This window comes from Globicephala melas, chromosome 16, assembly GCF_963455315.2.
Source record: "Globicephala melas chromosome 16, mGloMel1.2, whole genome shotgun sequence".
NCBI lineage: Eukaryota > Metazoa > Chordata > Mammalia > Artiodactyla > Delphinidae > Globicephala > Globicephala melas.
In genome coordinates, this window is record NC_083329.1 from 48,699,606 (window position 1) to 48,720,236 (window position 20,631).

General features: G+C 50.4%; 1 protein-coding gene across 5 annotated transcripts in view; it reads left to right on the forward strand.

The window, feature by feature from the left end:
- The window catches only part of GRID1 (glutamate ionotropic receptor delta type subunit 1), a 671,373-nt gene that overhangs the window by 193,439 nt on the left and 457,303 nt on the right, over nucleotides 1-20,631 (forward strand). For all 5 annotated transcript variants that reach the window (XM_060286217.1, XM_060286219.1, XM_030862796.2 and 2 more), the window contains exon 4: nucleotides 7,630-7,835. In XM_060286217.1, coding sequence (XP_060142200.1) covers nucleotides 7,630-7,835 — 206 coding nt within the window. The remainder of the gene's footprint in view (nucleotides 1-7,629; nucleotides 7,836-20,631) is intronic.

Here is a 20,631-nt window from a genome sequence, read left to right on the forward strand (position 1 = left end):
GGCAGCTGAGTTCGAGGAGGTGAGGCACCAAATGGATTCTGAGCAGAGGGAAGGGGTATCACTCTGGATTGGCAGCAGGTAGGTCTCTGTGATCTCTTTTCTTGGAAACGGTGGCTGCTTCCTCCCCTGCAGACCCAGCCTCCAACACACCCCAGTTCCGTAGCTGTTCCATGAATGACAAGGATGGTGGCATTTGAAGTTGGCGCTGTGGAGGGGAGTGAGCAATTAAGGAGGAGAGGACCCTGGGCAGAGGTCTTGGAAATGAACTTGAATTTGGGTCAACTCTAGCTGGGAAGAAATTCGAACCATGTATTTGGGGGCCAGATAAGAAAGGAGTTAAAAAAAAAAAAAGTCAGTAGAATGAAAGTTGCGTCTCAGCTTTTGGAAAATTTGCCAATAATCCCCAAACACTTCCAACTTTGAACTTCCTGGGTGTGAGGTGGCAGCCTTCATACATATACATATATATTATAGATGGTAAAATATCGTTTACAAGTACTCTCAGTGCTTGGACATTTCTTGGAAATTGAAGACAGTACGGGAAGCAATTTGAAATGTGTTCTTTCATTTCAGTTACTTTTTAGAAAGTATGTTAAATACCCATGACTATATGATTCTTTTTTCAGAAGGAGTAGTGGGATAGTTACAGCTTTGTTGCTTAGTAGGACTGTGCCTTCATCAGATACAGGACAATTGTGTGGTTGTCGAAGTCACCCTGGGCTTCAGGCTGGTTCTTGCTTTGATCCAGTTTGATTCCGCTGACTTTGGCTGTCTTTGACTCTGTGCTAGTCACTGAGCCTTGGGCTTGGACAAAGAAATGAGAAAGACCTAGTTTCTGCTTCCCAGGTCCTTGAGCTCTGAAACTTCAGGGAGGCATGAATTCTGACTTGAGGATCTGAGATGGCCTCGGGGGAGGTATGATTTCAGTTGAGTCTGATGGAAAGGTAGGGGCTCCGTAAATTTCAAATTGGGAGCATCTAGGCTGAGAGTATGAGTGTGTGTATGGTGTGTGTGTGTGTGTGTGTGCGTGTATGGTGTGTGTGTGTGTGTGTGTGTGGTGGGGTGGGGGGTGGGGTGTCTGTGTAGGGGGGCTGTCCAGGGAAAGGCAAAGAGCATTTTTTACTGGGGTTTGGGTGCATGGTTTCTGGTGGTTGTGGTGGAAGAAGGTGATGGTGATACAAAAGCAAAAATAAAAAAAGCTGTTAAAAGCAGAGTCTCTTACGTATCAGCGAAGATGTATGGAGTTTATTTATATACAATAATAAAGTCTCTGGAAGGCTTATTGTTTGTTTGTGATTGAGGGATTCTTTTGCGAATATTAATTTCTTGGCAACTTGAAAAGAAATGTGTTATTCGTGGAAGGTTTTAGAGGAGGGCTATATCATGAGCAGATATGAACTCTGAAAATATCCTGGCGGAGGAAGGCATTGGCTGGGAGGACCCCGGGGTCAGGGCGACCTCGTCGGAGAATGTGGCAGAAATCCCAAGGAGGAGATGATGGTGCCTGAACCCGGGAAGGGATCATGGAGATGGGCTCATGACGGGATGTTTAGGAGAAGTAGAGAGCCCTTGGCCAGCCTGAGTGTCTGCTGTTGATGTTCTCCAAGCCTGGCTGATGGGTGATGCCAGAGGGAAGCCCAGGAATGTGGGGATGTGGGCAGGAGTGCATGCAGGGAGGGATCAGGAAAGAGGCAGGAGCGCATGTGTGCGTGTGGAAGCCCAGGGAGGGGAGAAAGGACTTCAGGGATGAGTGGTCACAGGCTGGGTGCTCCGGAGAACCCATGGAAAATGAAGAGAGAGGAGGGTCTCCGTTTGTTCATGGCTTTGGCAAGAGCTTCAGAGCAGCGTGGTGTGCGTGGCAGTGGGCAGAGAGGTGAGTGCCGGGAAGTGCCAGAGGGTGCCTGGGCCCAGCATTCGGAAGCTGGTCTGTGGAGGGGAGGAGGGATGGGGCAGAGGAGGCCCAGGGCTCGGGCGCTGGGGATGCATGTGCTCACCTCCTCCACTGCTGGTGGTGGGGCCCCAGCTTCCTTCCCTGGCAGCCCCACAGTTCCGGTCCTCCCTATTCCTGGTCCCCGTTGTGGGGTGAGCAAGGCCCTTCTTCATTCAGTATCCCAGATGCCTCATTCTGGAACTTTCCACGTGCTGGTTCTTCGGTCAGGAGTGGTCTTCCCCGGGTGGTTTCCAGGGCTGACTCCTTTTCACCGATGCTCTTCACAGGGGCCTCTCCCACCCCGACCCTCTGCAGTTTCCTGCAACCCAGTCTCTACTTTCTTCAGCGCTCACACCACGGTTGGAAATTATCTATTGTTTATTTGTTTCCAGTCTCTTCTTCAGCCCCTGAAATGTAAGTCCCGTGCTAGTGGGAACACCGTGGGCTCATTCATTCTTGTTCCCCAGCCCCCTAGGAGAGGGACCAACACAGAGAAAGCTCTCAGTGAATATTGGAGGGAAGGAGGGATGAATGAATGTCAACAGGACGACTCTGGTATTGCAAAGACTTCTGATGAGCAGGTCCTTTGAGAGCCCAGAGGGTGGGCCAAGGCAGCTGAGGCCCGTCCTGGGGTGTCGTCACATCAGATTCCTCGCAGGAATGCACTTGCCCTGTTCGCTGAACAGCTTCCTTTCTCTGGGGAGCAGGGTGTCTCTCCTGGGAGCCTCTCCCTGTCATCCGTGTGGGTGGCCGATGCCCTTGTTCATGGTTCGTGTCCCCCGCACGCTCCCCGCTGCCACCTTGGAGAGTTGTGGGCTGTTTGCCTTCTCCTGCCCTTTCTGGGCTGCGGCTGACGAGACACCCACTGTGGCCCCCTCGTCTCCCTCTCTAGCGGAGGTGGGTCTGATTGGGGGAGCTGCACCAGCAAAGGTGGACTGGGCTGGCCAGTCTGCACAGAGAGCTCCCAGTGGAAGGGCCTGGGCCAAGGTCCAGAACTCTTCAGAGGGCCAAAGGGCTCCTGGGATGCCCACACTGCTACCCCGAGAGCCCCATCTCTGTCTTTAGTGTAACTTCTTGGAGAATTCTCCCTTTCTGGGGAGAAGCAGTGGACAGCTGGCTTTCTTGAGGGATGAAGGTAGGGTGGTGTTACAAACTCAGACTCTTGAGGGAGGAAAGGATTTTCGTTGGAGAAGTGGACTTCCTTGGCCCCATTCCTGGGGAGCAGCAGGAGGGCGGCAAAGTTAGCTTGTGCTCTTGACTGTTTTTCTGCCCCCCAGCTCTCCTCAAGTGCAACTGAATAAGATCTTCACAGGCTGAGGGCTGACCTTTTCAGCCAAGTGGGAGCAGGTGGCTGTAGCCGGGGCCATGGTCCCTCAGGAGCACTGCTTTCAGCCTGCGTCACTTGTTCTAGGTGTGGGGAGCCAGCCACTGACAGGGAGCTTAAACTCTCTCTGATGGCTCAGTTCCATCAGGGGCTGCCCGAACAGAAGGCAGAAACGCAGCAGCTGAGCGTGTGCAGGAGCTCTGAGGGCTTGTGTTCTCTGTGTGTGCATGTCCTCGTGCGTCCTTGTGGGTCCCGAGACAGTTGCCACCCCCCGTGGCACCTCCTGTTCCCTGAAGAAGTGAAACGGTCCTATGGCTTGAGATGGATTTAGGTAGGGGGACCTCAAGGAAGAGACTGAAGGGGACTTCCTCCCCAGCCTGTGAGGACCGGCCATGCTGGTGTGATGCGTAAGGTTCCTGGACCCCTACCAGACTGGTGGACCCATGCACACACACACAGAGCCACCCTGGGGCTCTCTTTGCGCACGTGCTCACGTAAAGCATGGCTCTGCAGACGTGCCAGTCTCTGCCACTTTAAATACTTGTAATGGCCTTGAAAGGTGCCAGAAGTGGAGTGGGAACTGGTAGATGGTGGGTCTCAGAGCGCTGCCTTTATCCCTGTCCCAGCAGCTGTGCTCAGATCTGGGTCAGAGCCAAGGCCACGGGCAGTGAGGACATGGGTGTCCAGGCGAAGGGATAGCGCTGCAGAAGCTACCAGTGTCCTCACCCCAGGACTGGCTCACACTCGGCCCCATGTGGGGAAGCTGTGTGTGTGGGTGACTTTTTAAGATACAGGCCTTGCTCTTTCAGTGAACTTTTCCTAAGGCGTATTAGATACAATGCATCTGATGAACTTGGTTTATCAGTTAGTTATTGCTGAGAAACAAACCATCCTCAAAATTAGTGGCTTAGAACAACAGTCATTTGTGTGTGTGTGAGTCTGTCGATCAACCAGGAACTTCTGCTCTGGGCTCACTGGTGTATCTGAATTCAGCTGACACGTAGCCGGCGGTGGCTGCCTGGTCCGTCTGATTCGTCTCCACGCGTCTGCATCCTTCTGGAGGCTAGTCCAGGGCTGTTCTCATGGTGGTGGCAGGGTCCAGGAGTGGAAACAGAAATGCACACTTCCTCAAATCTCGGCTTATACCAAGTCACAACGGTCTCATGGGTCAAAGCAGGTCGCGTGGTTGAACCTGTCGTAGGAGCTAGAATGGTCTTCAAAGTGACAGGGCAAGAGGCATGGTAATAGGGAGGCCTGAATGCAGCTCATCTCCCATATTTGGGACCATCATTTACACTGCACAGGTTAAAAGACAGTTTCTCAGGCAGACCCTGTACTGGCACTTTCTGTGATGATCCATCATATATGATCTATATTTGTGCTGTTCAGTATGGTTGCCACCAGCCAGATTGCGACCACTGAGTATTTAAAATGTGGCTAGTGTGACTGAGGAACTAAGCGTGTGATTTTATTTAATTTTAATGAAATTAAGTTTAAATTTGAATAGCTACAGGTGGCTAGTGGCAGCCCAGGTTGAGGGGAAACCATCATGGGCCATCTGGGTGCAAGATGTTGCGTGCCCGGCACGGGAGCGCGCTGCTGGTTTAGGCTTGGGTGTCTGCTCGGTGCTGAGATGTTCTCCAGCTTGCCCTCGGCAGGCGTGAGTTATGCTGTGGTCAGGAGAGGGAGGGGCCGGTGTTGACACCAGCCCTGAGTTTTCCTAGGTGGGGGTGCCGTCCCCCTGCTATACTTCTTCTCCTTGAGCCATCTCCGCCCATTTGCCTGCCATTCCCTCTGATAGGTGAAGAAGCTCTGAAGAACCTCTTCAAATTTTTCTTTCAAGAGGCTTTAAAGGCTACAGATCTCTAGGGGCCCAAGCAGGCTGATGGGGACTGCATGGCCTCTCTGGGGATCCAAGGGGTGTTGACAACCTGGGGCCTGTGTGTTGGGAGCCCCTGGTGCCAGGGCAGGTGCAAGGCACTGTGTGGTCTTCCATTGGTCACCTTTGGGGGAGCCCTGGGGCTTGGTGCAGAGGGCCCGTCCTGCTTCCTGGCACCTTTTCCAGTCTGGATCAGTGGGCAGAGCAACACTGAGACCTCTGTGCTTTGTCAGACAGGCAGCTCCGGGGGCATGTTTGTGCTCCAGGGGCCAGGCTGCCGATAGATCATGGCTGGACTTGAACACATGGACTTGAATAGCAGTCTCACATTTGCAATCTCTGGAAGGGGCCCAGGGGTCCTCATTTGGGCACTGCTGTGCCCTCGGATGGACCATTAGGATGTAGGCTCTCTGTGCCTCCCAGCTGCAGGCCCCTGAGATGCAAGCAGGTGGTACCTTCAAGAACTGTGGTTCCTCACAGTCCTATGAAAATGGTAGTCAGGAACTTTCATCCCCAGTTTACAGATGAAAACACTGAGGCACAAAGTGGATGGAACTGTACTGAGTTCTAAGTGTCTGAGTCTACAACAGGTACTCAGACCCTATTCCAGGGCTTCCCCCCATCGTGGGAATAGAGGGACTCTGTGCACATTCCCCCCAGCACCCCAGTTATGACTGCCATGGTGCTCTGGCCTCCCTGGCTCCGTGCTTGCTTTTCCATGGCTGCTCTTGTCGTATCCAGCTGGGACTAGACTTACTGGTGAGCCAACCTCCCAGCAAGATGGGCAGTGAAGGAACAGCAGCTTGCATGCTGCCTGGTACGTGTAGAATTCATGAAATTTGTGGAATGGGCATGAAGTGAAAGTTTGGAAGAGGAACTGATTGGGAAAAACAATCGGGTTGAATTAACACTGTATCCTTTGAATTTGATTTTGGGTGACTGGATGGGCCCGGGCAGCCCACGGACATCCCAGGCACTGAGGGAGTACAACGTGTGCAATATGGACTGGCCCAGTGTCCTCTGGAGGGGGTGGCTCAGGTGTGGGGCCTGCCTTTGGGAGCTGGAACACAGATATGGACCAGATGAAGGAAACATCCCAGACTTGAAAAAGTGGCCTATGCATTGACACTCTGGGCTGTAAGTGACAGAAATCCAGCTCAAGCTGGCTTAGGCAGGAAAGGGTATTCTTTGGCCCATGAAACTGAAGAATCCAGGAGAAACAGGCTTCATAGGTGGACCCAGGGCTTAAATGACATCATAGGGACTGTGCCCCACTCTTGGGCCTGCTTGCTGGCTCCATTCTTGGGCAGTTCTCCTTTAGGAGAAGCCAGATGGCTCATGCAGGGCTGCCGCTGAGAGATTTGGGCCCTGGTTAAAAAAAAAAATATTCAGCAGCCCGGGCCATCACAAGAGGAGGTTTGCACTAATATATATATATATTTTTTTGCGGTACGTGGGCCTCTCACTGCTGTGGCCTCTCCCGTTGCAGAGCACGGGCTCCGGACGCGCAGGCTCAGCGGCCATGGCTCATGGGCCCGGCCGCTCCGCGGCATGTGGGATCTTCCCAGACCGGGGCACGAACCCATGTCCCCTGCCTCGGCAGGCAGACTCTCAACCACTGCGCCACCAGGGAAGCCCGTGCACTAATATTTGATGTAGCTGGGCCCCAAGCTCCTTATGGGCTTCTGCTCCCTGGTAATTTATTCCAGCTTTCCATGCTCCCCTCCTGCCCTGGGCTTGCATCCTGACCCCTTGGTGACCACAGGGGAAAGAGCAGACCTCTCTCCCAGGTGCTGCACCAAAGTGTCAGGACGGTGCTCAGTCTAGGACTATCCTGGACCACCTGCTATCCTGGACCCCTGAACCAGTCAGGATGCAGAGTTCTCGTTGGACTTGGGGTGAGATCACACCAGCTGGAAAGAGGGTGGAGGAGGAGAGCTCATCCAGGAAAATCAAGTGCCTGGAACAAGACAGAGTCCCAAGCCTCAGGGAGGCTGTGAGGGTGCAGGCTGTTCAGTTACAGGAACTGAGGCTGGGCCTGCTCTGACCAGGGCAGTCAGTGGCCTTAGCTCACCACTAAGGGTCAAGGAGTCATAGCCCTGAGGAGCAGAGCCAGGTGGAGGGAACAGGGGTCCAGGGTTAGGGACCACCACCACATGTAGCAACCAGGACAGAACTCCCAGAACCTTCACTCCCATTGGATGAAAGTAGGGAGAGAAAAGGAGCTTATCATGCAGGACACTTGTGGCCACAGGACCTGTTGGATGGCAGGACGTGCTCCCTATGGCGGGAGAAACTTACCCAGGGGCTGGATGCTGCTGAGGGACATTGGGACTAAATACATGTCTTCCAGCCTTTGTTCTTTGGACCATGGAGGCAGACTTGAGTCCTTGCTCAAGGCCCATATGGGAGGGGGTAGCATTGGAGTTAGATGCCCTCCAAGGTCCCTTCCCGCTTAAAGATGTTTCTCTCCCCCTCGTCTTCTCCACTGCTCAGATATCCGTGGGCTCCAAAGCTTTCTGGACCAGGCCTCGCGGCTGGGCCTTGATGTCTCTTTACAAAAGGTGGACAAGAACGTTAGCCACGTGTTCACCAGCCTCTTCACCACAATGAAGACAGAGGAGCTGAACCGCTACCGGGACACACTGCGCCGCGCCATCCTTCTGCTGAGCCCGCTGGGGGCACACTCCTTCATCAACGAGGTAGGTGGTGGGGCCTGGGGCCCAGGAGCGCTGCCCAGGGCTCCCTGGGGCTGGCTCAGGTGGGCTGCAGGCACTGTCTGCTCGGGCATGGCTGAAACGGACGTGGGGATCCTTGGATGCTGGGCCCACAGCACATACCGTGAAGGAGGAGACCCCAGCACAGCTTGACTCCTGATTGGTCCCTGATGGGTGACCCAACGCCTGCCCAGATGCTGAGAGGCTGGGGGCGGCTAGTGGGAAACCTGGTTATTAGTCACTGCCAGGGATTTTTGCAGCAAGATTGAGGCCGTTGTTCGTTGTTTTTTTCCATTTAATTTTCCTCTCTTTGTTGACAGGTGTAAGCCTCTAGGGATGAAATAAATTTCCAGCTCTTGGCAGAGGTGGGCAGCTCTGCTTTGGGCTGTGTCAGTACCCGGAGCAGGTGTTGTTTGCATGTCACCAAATGATACTTGGTGTACGTGCTTATGTTTTTGGTGCCTGGGATCATCAATGATTTTTTTCTAAACAACTTCATTAGGGGTCAGACCCACCAGTTTAACAAAGAATCGATGAATTTGGGAACAGAAAACTAGAAGTACTCTATGAGCGGATGATGGGTGTGCCCTGGTGGTCTAATGGCAAAGAGGTGGCAACCTGGAGTTGGCAGGTCCCTCTCCGGCCTGGGTGGGTTTTGGGGGACAGGCTGTGGGTGTGGTGTTCCTGGCAGCAGCGGTGGATGGAAGGAGTCAGGGGGCGGCTGAATGCTCCTGGCGGTTTTCTTTCCAGCCCCAGGCACTTTGTTGGCCCTCTCTGATTGAATGTAAAAGGAAGTGAAAGGCAGAATTATACTAATTCCATTTGATGTCCCTTGCTTGCTTTATTCTCTAATTAATTATTACTCGAAATGCTACCTCATGCATCAGCAGCCAGATGAAGCCCGCTGCTGGAGAACTTAACATTTGGGAACGCTTAATTTGGTGCAGTTGGCCAGCAGCCCTGCCGCTCTGGGCTAATCAGGCCCCCGGATCACGCCGGTGGTCAGCCAGGCTGTGAGGTCCCGGCGATGCTCGGCATTTTCACCGGAACACATTTCTCTGTATGAAGTCATCCAGGCCGGTAATGGGCAGGCTAGGATTAGCGCTAATGTGTCCAAGGCTTTCTCAGAATGTTCCCAGCAGTGTCCGTGCCAGTGTCTGCTCCTAGGAAAGCTTTTCTCCTTGCTAAAAGGCCGGTGGAGTCTGCTCTGGGGCTGGTGTCTGCTAAGTGTCGCTGGGCCCCTGCCCTCCCCTCTCCTCGCCAATCCCTCGCCTCCTCTCCTTGCTTCCTTTCCTCCCGGCTACTGCTCTGCTGAATGTTGGTTTTGGATGTAAGCAACTTTGGGGTCGAGTCCAGCTCCCCCACTTACTCTGTGTGCGACCTTGGGTCATTTGCCTCACCTCTGTAACCTCAGTGTCTGCATCTGAAAGGAGGGATGGAGGCGGTGACGGACACGTAGCTTCTCGAGAAGCATCCGTGCTTGTTCACTGTTCACATTCGTCATTTCCCTTCCAGATGAATTCAGCTCTTGCCCTGTTTCTAGGCCCTGCAAGGATCTAACACATAACCAAGACTGGCCTAGAGGTATTCTTTCCAAGTGGTTAATTATGCAAATTCCTGCAGTGTTGGATACACTCGGCTTGGCCTTGGCCGGTTGCCTTCTTGATCTCCCAGACCGTGTTCGCAAAGCCTTTGCTTTGCTGGGTGCTGCGGAGCTGGGGTTGCCCCTGGAGCGGCTCCTCTTGTTTTTGGCTGCACCTCGCGGTGCAACCTCTTAGTTCCCCGACAAGGGATCAAACCCGGGCCCCTGGTGGTGGAATCGCGGGGTCCTAACCACTGGACCGCCAGGGAAGTCCCCTGGAGTGGCTGCTCTTAATGTCAGGCAAGAATGACAAGACCCTGGGAGGGGTGGCCAGAGATTGTAGAGGAGGACAGCACCTGGGCTTCATTGCTTCCAGCTCCAGCTTGCTCGGAGTCTTGGTTTCTGGCCCCACGTGCCTGCTATCAGGAGGAGGGAGGGTACCATCATTTCCTGGGTGCCTGCCATGGCCCTCTGTGTGCCTTCTCTAATCCTAACACTTTGAAAATGAAGCAACCGGAGCTGGAGAACTTAAATGCCTTGCTTAAGGTCATGCAAGCAGCCACCCGGGGTTTGAACAGGACTCAAGTCCAGAATGACCCACTCCAGAGCCCCTCTGTGCCATGTTACAGGCCCATCTCGCCTTATTACGGTGTCTTTCGCCAGTTGAAGGTTTGTGGCAACCCTCTGTTGTCAGATGATGCTTAGTAGTTTTTAGCAATAAAGTATTTTTTAATTAGGATATGTACTTTGTTTTTTTAGACATAATCTATTGCACACTTAATAGGCTACAGTATAGCGTAAACATAACTTTTATATGTACTGGGAAACCAAAAAATTCACGTGAGTTGCTTTATTGCACTATTCGCTTTATTGCGGTGGTCTGGAACCAAACTGACGATATCTCTGAGGTCTGCCTGTATGGAAAAGACAAGCATAGGAGTTACTGTACTGGGTAAAACAGGGCCATGCTGGTTTCATGGCGGAAGGTATAATTCAGTTGCCTCTGTCCAGCATCTGGCAAAGGTTTTTAGGGTGTTTATGCTCAAAGAATTTTACTGCATCTGTTAAGCGTGGTAGGGGTAGGAGCCTGGATTCTGGAGGTGAATGTGTCCTGTATGGCTGGCCAGCCCAGCAGGTCCTCCAGGAGAGACTTGGAGATGCCAATCCCAGAACAAAACCTTTGTTCACTGCACGCAGGCATTGCTTGGGCTTTTTGAGAAGAGTAACCCAACCTCTTCTTTGTTGTGACAAGGACAGAGGATGTTCACAAGGGTGACCCACTGCCAGGACATGTCCTGAATTTTATGAAACACAAAACATTGGTGTGGGGAAGTGAATGGCCTCAGAGCCCCACCGCTACTGATGACATGCAGATATTGTGTCCGATCAGGCCTGGTATGGACAAGTTCCAGGAGGACTGGGTTATGTGGTACTCCTGGCTGTACCTCCTCCCCTTTCCCACTCAAACAGCCTGGCTGATGGGAGTGAGGGAGGAAGATAGTTCTGCTTGAATTGTTTACATTTTGCTGCATGTGAGTCTGTTGGGAAGGCTGGTGCTTTCGCTGTCGTTAATGACACATTCTACATGACATGGACATGGCTGTCTGGGACCTGCCAGGCTGTTCATATGCTGTGCTGGGAGGTCCACTCAGTCACTGGGGGTGTGTGTGGGGCTCGGCCTGGGGGCCCATGCACCGCTGGCCTCTCTGTGATCCCACTTTGCAAGGGGCTGCCCTTGCCAGGGGTTGTGGGCTTGGGGAGTCTAGCCTAGACGGTGGGTGAGAAGAGGGGTGTGCTGCACGCTGAGGCACTGGGATCTGCTTGGGGGGCCCTGTGGGCTCATACGACGGGCACAGCCTCAAGCTCCCCTCAGCTTTTATCACTCAGTCTTGAATCCACAGTGCCTCCTCCGAGACCTCTTTTTATCAGTGTCAATATTATCACCGCATCAATGCGTTACCTTTAAAAGGCTCCCCTTGGGGAGACTGGGCTCAGGGGTGACAGAACTCCCGTCTCCTGGTTCCAGACTTGGAGCCCCCCAGGGTGCTGCCCTTGGGGGGCTGTGAGGGCACAGGCCATGGAGGGAAGCCTTGCGTGGGCTCGGCACTGGGACTCGGAGTGAGGCACCTTGCAGTCACCCCTAATTGGGACTGAGTTGGATGCATCCTATCCTGAGCTGGGCCTTGGTTCTTCTCTGGACCATTGTCTGCCAAGTGGGGATTTAGTGGATGGGGACAGCCATCTATGATGCTATACTCATGTAGCCTGTCAGCCCAAACCAGCCAGGGGAGGTGGGAATGTCAGTGTCCTCACTCACTCCAGGACTGTGGAAGTCCTAAAGTGATCAAGGTGACAGCTGCTGAGAGGGGCTGAGGCCAGGGGTCTTGCTGGCTGATGGAACCACCTCCCCTCTGTTCAGGAGTTCCTTCTTTCATTTGTCCAGCATTTAATGAGCCCGAGTGCTGTGCTAAGTTCTGTGCCGGGCACTAAGGCTACTGTCTCTGCTCTCTTGGGGCTCCCAGCTTGGTGGGGAAGACAAACCCCTTCACCTATAAAGCAGAGGTGTGGACCAGGTCCTGTGAGAGCACCGAGGATGGAGCCATGTCCTCTGGTCCGGGAGAGATGGGGTGGCCAAGGGGGTCAGGGACCCTCCCTGGAGTAGGTGACACCGGTCTGGGTCTATAGGGATGAACTTTGATTAACCTCATGGTCAAGGTGAGGCTGGAGACAGGGCTCTGGAGAGCCCTAGGATCATCAGGGCTGTGTGTGGTGAGGTTGCTGCAGTGGGTGTGCAGGGTGGGGAGTGGTGGGGCTGAGGCTGGGATGGCAGCAGGAAGGGGTTCCCTATTCCAGGGGTGGGGAATCCAAACTTCGGGACCGGTTTGTCCTTGGTTTGTTTTTTTCAGGGTCTTCGAGGTTAATAGTCTATAGTGGCCTCCAAAACCACAGCCCCAGCTGTTGAGGGGTGTGTACATCTCACTGTTATTTCTTCTCCAGGTCAGGTTTGATGGGGAGCCCTCCAGTCCACAGTCCATTTTGGCCCCGGGCTTCATCTCATCTTCCTGAAGGAGAGTCTATCCATCCGTTCATCAGCTGTCCATGTGTCTGTGTGTCCATCCGTCTGTCCATCCATCCATTTGTGTGTTCATGCATCAGTCCTTCAGTCTATCTATCCATCCACCCACCCAGTCATCCATGCAGCCAGTACAGATTGGGTGTCTACTATGGACCAGGAACCATATCAAGTACTGGCTGGGAACACAGTGGTGGTGCCTTCTCCTGGGGACCTGCCATGGTGTCGAACATTGTGGCTACACCATGGCCGTGGTCCTGCTGGGCACTCGCCGTGGTGGCCGAGAGGGGGCGCCTCAGGGCTCTCACCCACCAGAGCCTCCTCTGGAGGTGTGCAGAGAGGGGGGACTCCAGGACTTTGTCCTTTCAGCTCTCATTCGTTATTTCTGTGCTTCTGTCTCTAGCTGTACTTGGGCTTCTCTCTTTCCTTTTGTATCCTCTTTCTTTCTTTCTCTCCTCTCTCTCCCAGTCTGTTTTGTTTTACTGGAAAAAGTAGAAAAATTATGCTATTTTAAGCATTTATGGAGAAGAATTGCCACTGCTTGCTGACGGTTCATGAGGCAGACACCGTGCCCTGCCCCCGCCCTGCAGTCCGAGCGCTGTCCAGCCCTGTGCAGCCTGTCCCTCCCACGGGAGTGTGACCCCCTCAAGGGCAGGGACTGCGTGGTGTCCACTGTTTTATCTTCCAAGAGCAGCACAAGTCTTGGCCCGCAGCGGCTGTTGAGGGAAGGATGAGTGGATATTTTATGTTTCTTCCAATAGAAAGCTACGTTTTCTTGTATATTCCTCAGTTGCCTTGTTTTGGTTGGTCATCAGGTCCTTGGCCAGCCCATCAGCAAGGGCTTTGGTCTTGAAACTTCTGCTCCTTGGAAGGCTTAAGTTGGCTTCAGAACCCTGCCTTTGGCCTGGTGTTGCTTCCTCGGTTAGCGAATGGGGTGAGCTCTTCCTGCGGGTGGCACGAGGTACCACGGGGGAGAGCAGTGTGCAGGGAGGTGAGTGGGTTGGGAGAGGGCTGGCAATAAGCCGCAATGCAGGCAGGTGTGGGAGACTGGACACACACACACACACACACACACACACACACACACGGACGCACACACGGATACAGGCTGATACAGTGAGACCACCAACCAGCCACATACTCTGGTACAAGCAGACCCTCAGACTAGCACAGCCTAAGAGGCACTGATACACACACATACGTGTGCACGCACACACACACACACACACACACACACACACACCCCCTGAAAGGCACTGCTGATGGCAGAGCAGTCTGGAGAAGGCATTGCAATGTTGGGAAAGAAATAGCAGCACCGAGTGACAGTTGCAGCTGATGGCTTTTGCCTCTGTGGTTAGAATGATACCAGGGATCTCTTCTGTACCGAGAAGGATGAGAGAAAGAACAGGAAGGGAGCCTGTTCGGAGGATAGCTCCCCATTGCTCTGGGAGTGGGGGTCACGGTTCACCCAGGCTGGGGGAGTAGGTGAATGTGAAGGGACAAAGGTGGACAGGGCCACTTCCAAGCATCCCTCCCCACCCCAACCTGGACTGGCTTCCCAGGCAAGGGGTGTGGCTGGAGGCCAATTTAATCTTTATTAGAAGCACAGCCAGGGTTAACGCCTGGCTCCGAATCAGTTGCTTCTCAGAGTTTGCTGCAGTGAGTGAGTTTGCTCCTACAATTTGAATATAAAGACTGTGCTTTTAAATACATTCATAGCAAAGGTAATTAAGTGATTGCAATGTTCTGTTGTCCCACATGATACATGCAAATATTTCTCACTCCAACATGGTAAATCTTCAGCAGATGACTTTATCACTCAGAGCTAGGATAATTCTGTGCCATTTAAGTATCATTTGTCAGAATGTTTAAAATTACTAATTAATTATAGAAGATTAAGTTTTAAATGTGGCCCTGCATTTGCATTTAATTATATCCTACTGTTTACGGATTTTAAAGCCTTAGTAGTTTAGCAAAAGTACAACGAGTCTGAGAAATTCTTTTTTTTCCCTTTAGCAATTCTTAGAAATGAGCTCAGGAGGAAGAGAGATTCAGTAGAGTTTGTTCTGGCAGGTTTGGAGCTCTGCGATGCTCAAGGCAGCTGGAATTTGGGGCCTGGCTGAGACGGGGAAGGGAGCAGACAGCTGTCCCCCCAGAGCCTGTGTCCAGGTCACTGTCTCCTCGCTTCTCTGTTCCCATACCCCTCTTATCCTTCTGAACCCTGTGCACCTGTTGCCGAAATCTCGGCTTCTCTGTGCACTGATGCCAAACAGAAATACGGAGACAGAGATTTTGGAGGAAGAGAGAGATGGCTTTATTTTTCTGCCAGGCAGAAGGGAACACACAGCAGGCTAGCGCTTCAAGAACTGTGCCCCCTAGTCCTTCGGGAATCAGAGAAGATTTTATATGTGGGGCTCACAGTCCGGGGTATATGATAAACATCAAAGTAGTGAAGGTCTTGCATTCTTCGTCTTCCTGCATTATTTCAAAACAGTCACAGCTGGCATCAGGCGGCCCAGTAATTGGGTCCATTTGTCTGGACCTTTTTTTCTGAAATGCAAATGCTACAAGGGGTGATTTGCTACAAGGGAGTGCAGGATGTAATTCACATAGTGTTAAAGAGTAATAGGTTAGCTTTGTGAAGTACAACTCTAGTTACAGATTAGTAACAGTTAAAAAAAAAAACAACAACTAGGAGTGATTAACTCTTTCAGGCTAGATTATGTTTCTTCTTTAGCCTGTTCACTGTTCTCTTTGTTTTCCTTGTTCTCAGGAGAGGGAAAACTTCATTTCTATGTTTGCTGCAACACACCCTGGGAAAGCCACTGAGGGCTTGCAGGGCACTGCAGCACCCTGGGCATACCTCCATGGTCACCCTCGCCGCAGGGCCCACAGCCAGCCCCCACTGTGCTGTGAGCGTGTTTGTCTCTCTCCCCATGGAACCTAGGAGCATGTGAGGCCAGGAGCTGGGACTGGGACGTATTCATCTTTGTTAATGGCCTTTTTGGAGTCTGTGGATGATGGTTTTCAAAGGGATGGATGCAAGGCAGACTCCCAGGAGCCCTGACTCCTGCCCCAGGCAGATATTCTCTGCACGCTCAGTTACGCAGTGGGCACAGAGTAAACACATTCTTAAGGTTCAGGCCAAGCAGGGGCACCTGAATAAGAGATTGTTTTGAAAGAATGAAATGTTTGGTTTTTAAATTTCAAAGGAGCATCCAGCCTTTCCTCGAGGGAAATGCTTGAATGTGGCTGGACCTTCTGGAGTCCGTTCGCTGTTTGAGTGCTGTTTCTATTTCAGGTTGCATTTGGAATCTGCCACACCATTCCTGGTGCTCAGGGAAGCCTTACTCAGCTGTCTGGGAGGCCTGTCTGCTCCTTTCTGGGGGTGAAGAGAGGGATCTTGAACCTGATGCCTGGGCCTGGAGATACCTGGTGTTCTTTTCTTCCTCTGTGGACCCTTAAATAGCCAGCAGAGTGTCAGTTGCTCCCTGCAGGGGTCTCTGTGGCTTATTAGCAGGTAGCCCCTGGGGCTGGGGAGGCGGCAGCCATGGGAAATAGGCATTTACAAAGGGAAACGGCCTGCAGCAGTGCAATGACTCAATTACCCTTTCTGCTTCTGGATCCCTAAGGGTGTTCAGCTTGGGGAGGCTTCCCCTGAAGTGGTGAGTCAGCCCTTTGTTGATTGAAGGGCTGGGTGGGGAGCCCAGTGGGAAAGGAGCAGAATTTCCTCGGCACTGCGGGAAGCCACGGGAAGGCTGGGGTGTTAAAGGGAGGCAGAGTTGAGGCGACATGATCCCGTTTGGCACGGATTCGTCTCACAGACGCTGTCTGTGCCGTGCAGCCCGTATCTGGTACCATTCTCTGCATGCTATCAAATGGGGCCCTTGCTTGGTACCAGCAGGAACTTGGCCTTGGTAGTCTGCCTTTTGCGTCCAAGCTGCCAGTCGGCTTGGAGAATAGAAGGCCTCTGCCTCAGTTAGCTGGTGCAGCGCCACAAACCATCCCCAAACTCAGTGTCGTGAAACAATAATACTCATACTAATGAGTCTCCTGGTCAGCAGACCTGGGTCAGATGCGACTGATCTTGTCTGGGCTTGCTCATTCGTCTGTGGTCAACTGGCCGTTCAGCTGGGGCTGGCCGGTTAGGATGGTGGTGGGCTGGCTGTGAGTTGAGGACTGGTGACCAGGCCTCGGGTCTCTCATCACCAGTTGCTAGCCCACACCTATTCACTGGGCACCAGCAGAGTTTCAAGAGAGCAAATGTAAGTGCTCAGGGCTGCTCAAGGCCTAGGTTCAGACCTGGTGCATCATGGCTTCTGCCATGATCTCTTAGCCAAAGCAAGCCATGAGCCTGGATTTAAGGGCCAGGCGAAGGAGACGCTGGGGAAATTCCTCTAGGGGGAACTGCAAGGCTACATGGCAAAGGGAGTGGAAACAGTAAAGGATGGTGAGTTTGGATGGGGCCAAAGTGGATGGGGCCACTTTGTAATCTGTTTACCATTCCCAGATGGGCTTCCTGGGAGGAAGGTCTATGGGTGACAGGGGCCATATGCCTCCTTTCTTGAACTTTGTTTTTTTTGACACCTTTATTGGAGTATAATTGCTTTACAGTGGTGTGTTAATTTCTGCTGTATAACAAAGTGAATTAGCTATATGTATACATATATCCCCATATCCTCTCCCTCTTGTAGCTCCCTCCAACCCTCCCTATCCCACCCCTCGAGGTGGTCACAAAGCACCCAGCTGATCTCCCTGTGCTGTGCGGCTGTTTCCCACTAGCTATCTGTTTTATGTTTGGTAGTATATATGTCCATGCCACTCTCTCACTTCGTCCCAGCTTACCCTTCCCCCTCCCCATGTCCTCAAGTCCATGCTCTAGTAGGTCTGTGTCTTTATTCCTGTCTTACCCCTAGGTTCTTCATGACCTTTTTTTTTTAGATTCCATATATACGTGTTAGCATACAGTATTTGTTTTTCTCTTTCTGACTTACTTCACTCTATATGACAGAGTCTAGGTCCATCTACCTCACTACAAATAACTCAATTTCATTTCTTTTTATGGCTGAGTAATATTCCATTGTATATATGTGCCACATCTTCTTTACCCATTCATCTGTCAATGGACACTTAGGTTGCTTCCATGTCCTGGCTATTGTAAATAGTGCTTCAATGAACATTGTGGTACATGTCTTTTTTTGAATTATGGTTTTCTCAGGGTATATGCCCAGTAGTGGGATTGCTGGGTCGTTTGGTAGTTCTATTTGTAGTTTTTTAAGGAACCTCCATACTGTTCTCCGTAGTGGCTGTATCAATTTACATTCCCACCAACAGTGCAGGAGGGTTCCCTTTTCTCCACACCCTCTCCAGCATTTATTGTTTGTAGACTTTTTATGATGGCCATTCTGACCAGTGTGAGGTGATACCTCATTGTAGTTTTTGTTTTTGTTTTTTTTAATAAATTTATTTATTTATTTTTGGCTGCGTTGGGTCTTCGTTGCTGCGTGTGGGCTTTCTCTAGTTGTGGTGAGTGGGGGCTACTCTTTGCTGTGGTGCATGGGCTTCTCCTTGCGGTGGCTTCTCTTATTGCGGGGCACGGGCTCTATGTGCACGGGCTTCAGTAGTTGTGGCACATGGGCTCAATAGTTGTGGCTCGCGGGCTCAATAGTTGTGGCTTGTGGGCTCTAGAGCGCAGACTCAGTAGTTGTGGTGCATGGGCTTAGTTGCCCCATGGCATGTGGGATCTTCCTGGACCAGGGTTTGAACCCATGACCCCTGCATTGGCAGGCGGATTCTTAACCACTTTGCCACCAGGGAAGTCCCCTCATTGTAGTTTTGATTTGCATTCCTCTAATGATTAGTGATGTTGAGCATTCTTTCATGAGTTTGTTGGCAATCTGTATATCTTCTTTGGAGAAATGTCTGTTTAGGTCCTCTGCCCATTTTTGGATTGGGTTGTTTGTTTGTTTGATATTGAGCTGCATGAGCTGCTTATTTATTCTGTCAGTTGCTTTGTTTGCAAATATTTTCTCCCATTCTGAGGGTTGTATTTTCATCTTGTTTATGGTTTCCTTTGATATGCAAAAACTTTTAAATGTCATTAGGTCCAATTTACTTATTTTTGTTTTTATTTCCCTTTCTCGAGGAGGTGGGTCAAAAAGGATCTTGCTGTGATTTATGTCATAGAGTGTTCTGCCTATGTTTTCCTCTAAGAGTTTGTTAGTGTCTGGCCTTCCATTTAGGTCTTTAATCCATTTTGAGTTTATTTTGAGTATGGTGTTAGGGGGTGTTCTACTTTCATTCTTTTACATGTAGCTGTCCAGTCTTCCCAGCACCACTTATTGTAGAGGCTGTCTTTTCTCCATTGTATATTCTTGCCTCGTTTATCAAAGATAAGGTGATCATATGTGTGTGGGTTTATCTCTGGGCTTTCTATCCTGTTCCATTGATCTATATTTCTGTTTTTGTGCCAGTCCCATACTGTCTTGATTACTGTAGCTTTGTAGTATTGTCTGAAGTCAGGGAGCCTGATTCCTCCAGCTCCATTTTTCTTTCTCAAGATTGCTTTGGCTATTAGGGGTCTTTTGTGTCTCCATACAAATTGTGAAATGTTTTGTTATAGTTCTGTGAAAAATGCCATTGGTAGTTTGATGGAGATTGCATTGAATCTGTAGATTGCTTTGGGTAGTATAGACATTTTCATAATGTTGATTCTTCCAATCCAAGAACATGGTATGTCTCTCCATCTGTTTGTATCATCTTTAATTTCTTTCATCAGTGTCTTATAGTTTTCTGCATACAGGTCTTTTGTCTCGTTAGGGAGGTTTATTCCTAGGTATTTTATTCTTTTTGTTGCAATGGTAAATGGGAGTGCTTCCTTAATTTCTCTTTCAGGTTTTTCATCATTAGTGTACAGGAATGCAAGAGATTTCTGTGCATTAATTTTGTATCCTGCTACTTTACCAAATTCATTGATTAGCTCTAGCAGTTTTCTGGTAGCATCTTTAGGATTCTCTATGTATAGTATCATGTCATCTGCAAACAGTGGCAGTTTTACTTCTTTTCTGATTTGGATTCCTTTCATTTTTTCTTCTTCTCTGATTGCTGGGGCTAAAACTTCCAAAACTATGTTGAGTAATAGTGGAAAGAGTGGGCAAACTTGTCTTGTTCCTGATCTTAGTGGAAATCTTTTCAGTTTTTCACCATTGAGAACGATGTTGGCTGAGGGTTTGTCATATATGGCCTTTATTATGTTGAGGAAAGTTCCCTCTATGCCTACTCTCTGGAGGGGTTTTTTTATCATAAGTGGTGTTGAATTTTGTGGAAAGCTTTTTCTGCATCTATTGAGATGATCATATGGTTTTTCTCCTTCAATTTGTTAATATGGTTTATCACATTGATTGATTTGCGTTTATTGAAGAACCCTTGCATTCCTGGGAGAAACTCCGCTTAATCATGGTGTATGATCCTTTTAATGTGCTGTTGGATTCTGTTTGCTAGTATTTTGTTGAGGATTTTTGCATCTATGTTCATCAGTGATACTGGCCTGTAGTTTTCTTTTTTTGTGACATCTTTGTCTGGCTTTGGTATCAGGGTGATGGTGGCCTCATAGAATGAGTTTGGGAGTGTTCCTCCCTCTGCTATAGTTTGGGAGAGTTTGAGAAGGATAGGTGTTAGCTCTTCTCTAAATGTTTGATGGAATTTGCCTGTGAAGCCATCTGGTCTGGGGCTTTGGTTTGTTGGAAGATTTTTAATCACAGTTTCAATATCAGTGCTTGTGATTGGTCTGTTTATATTTTCTAGTTCTTCCTGGCTCAGTCTCGGAAGGTTGTGCTTTTCTAGGAAATTGTCCATTTCTTCCAGGTTGTCCGTTTTACTGGCATATAGTTGCTTGTAGTAATCTCTCATGATCCTTCATATTTCTGCAGTGTCAGTTGTTACTTTTCCTTTTTCGTTTCTAATTCTGTTCACTTGAGTCTTCTCCCTTTTTTTTTGATGAGTCTGGATAGTGGTTTATCAATTTTGTTTATCTTCTCAAAGAACCAGGTTTTAGTTTTATTGATCTTTGCTATTGTTCCCTTCATTTCTTTTTCATTTATTTCTGATCTGATCTTTGTGATTTCTTT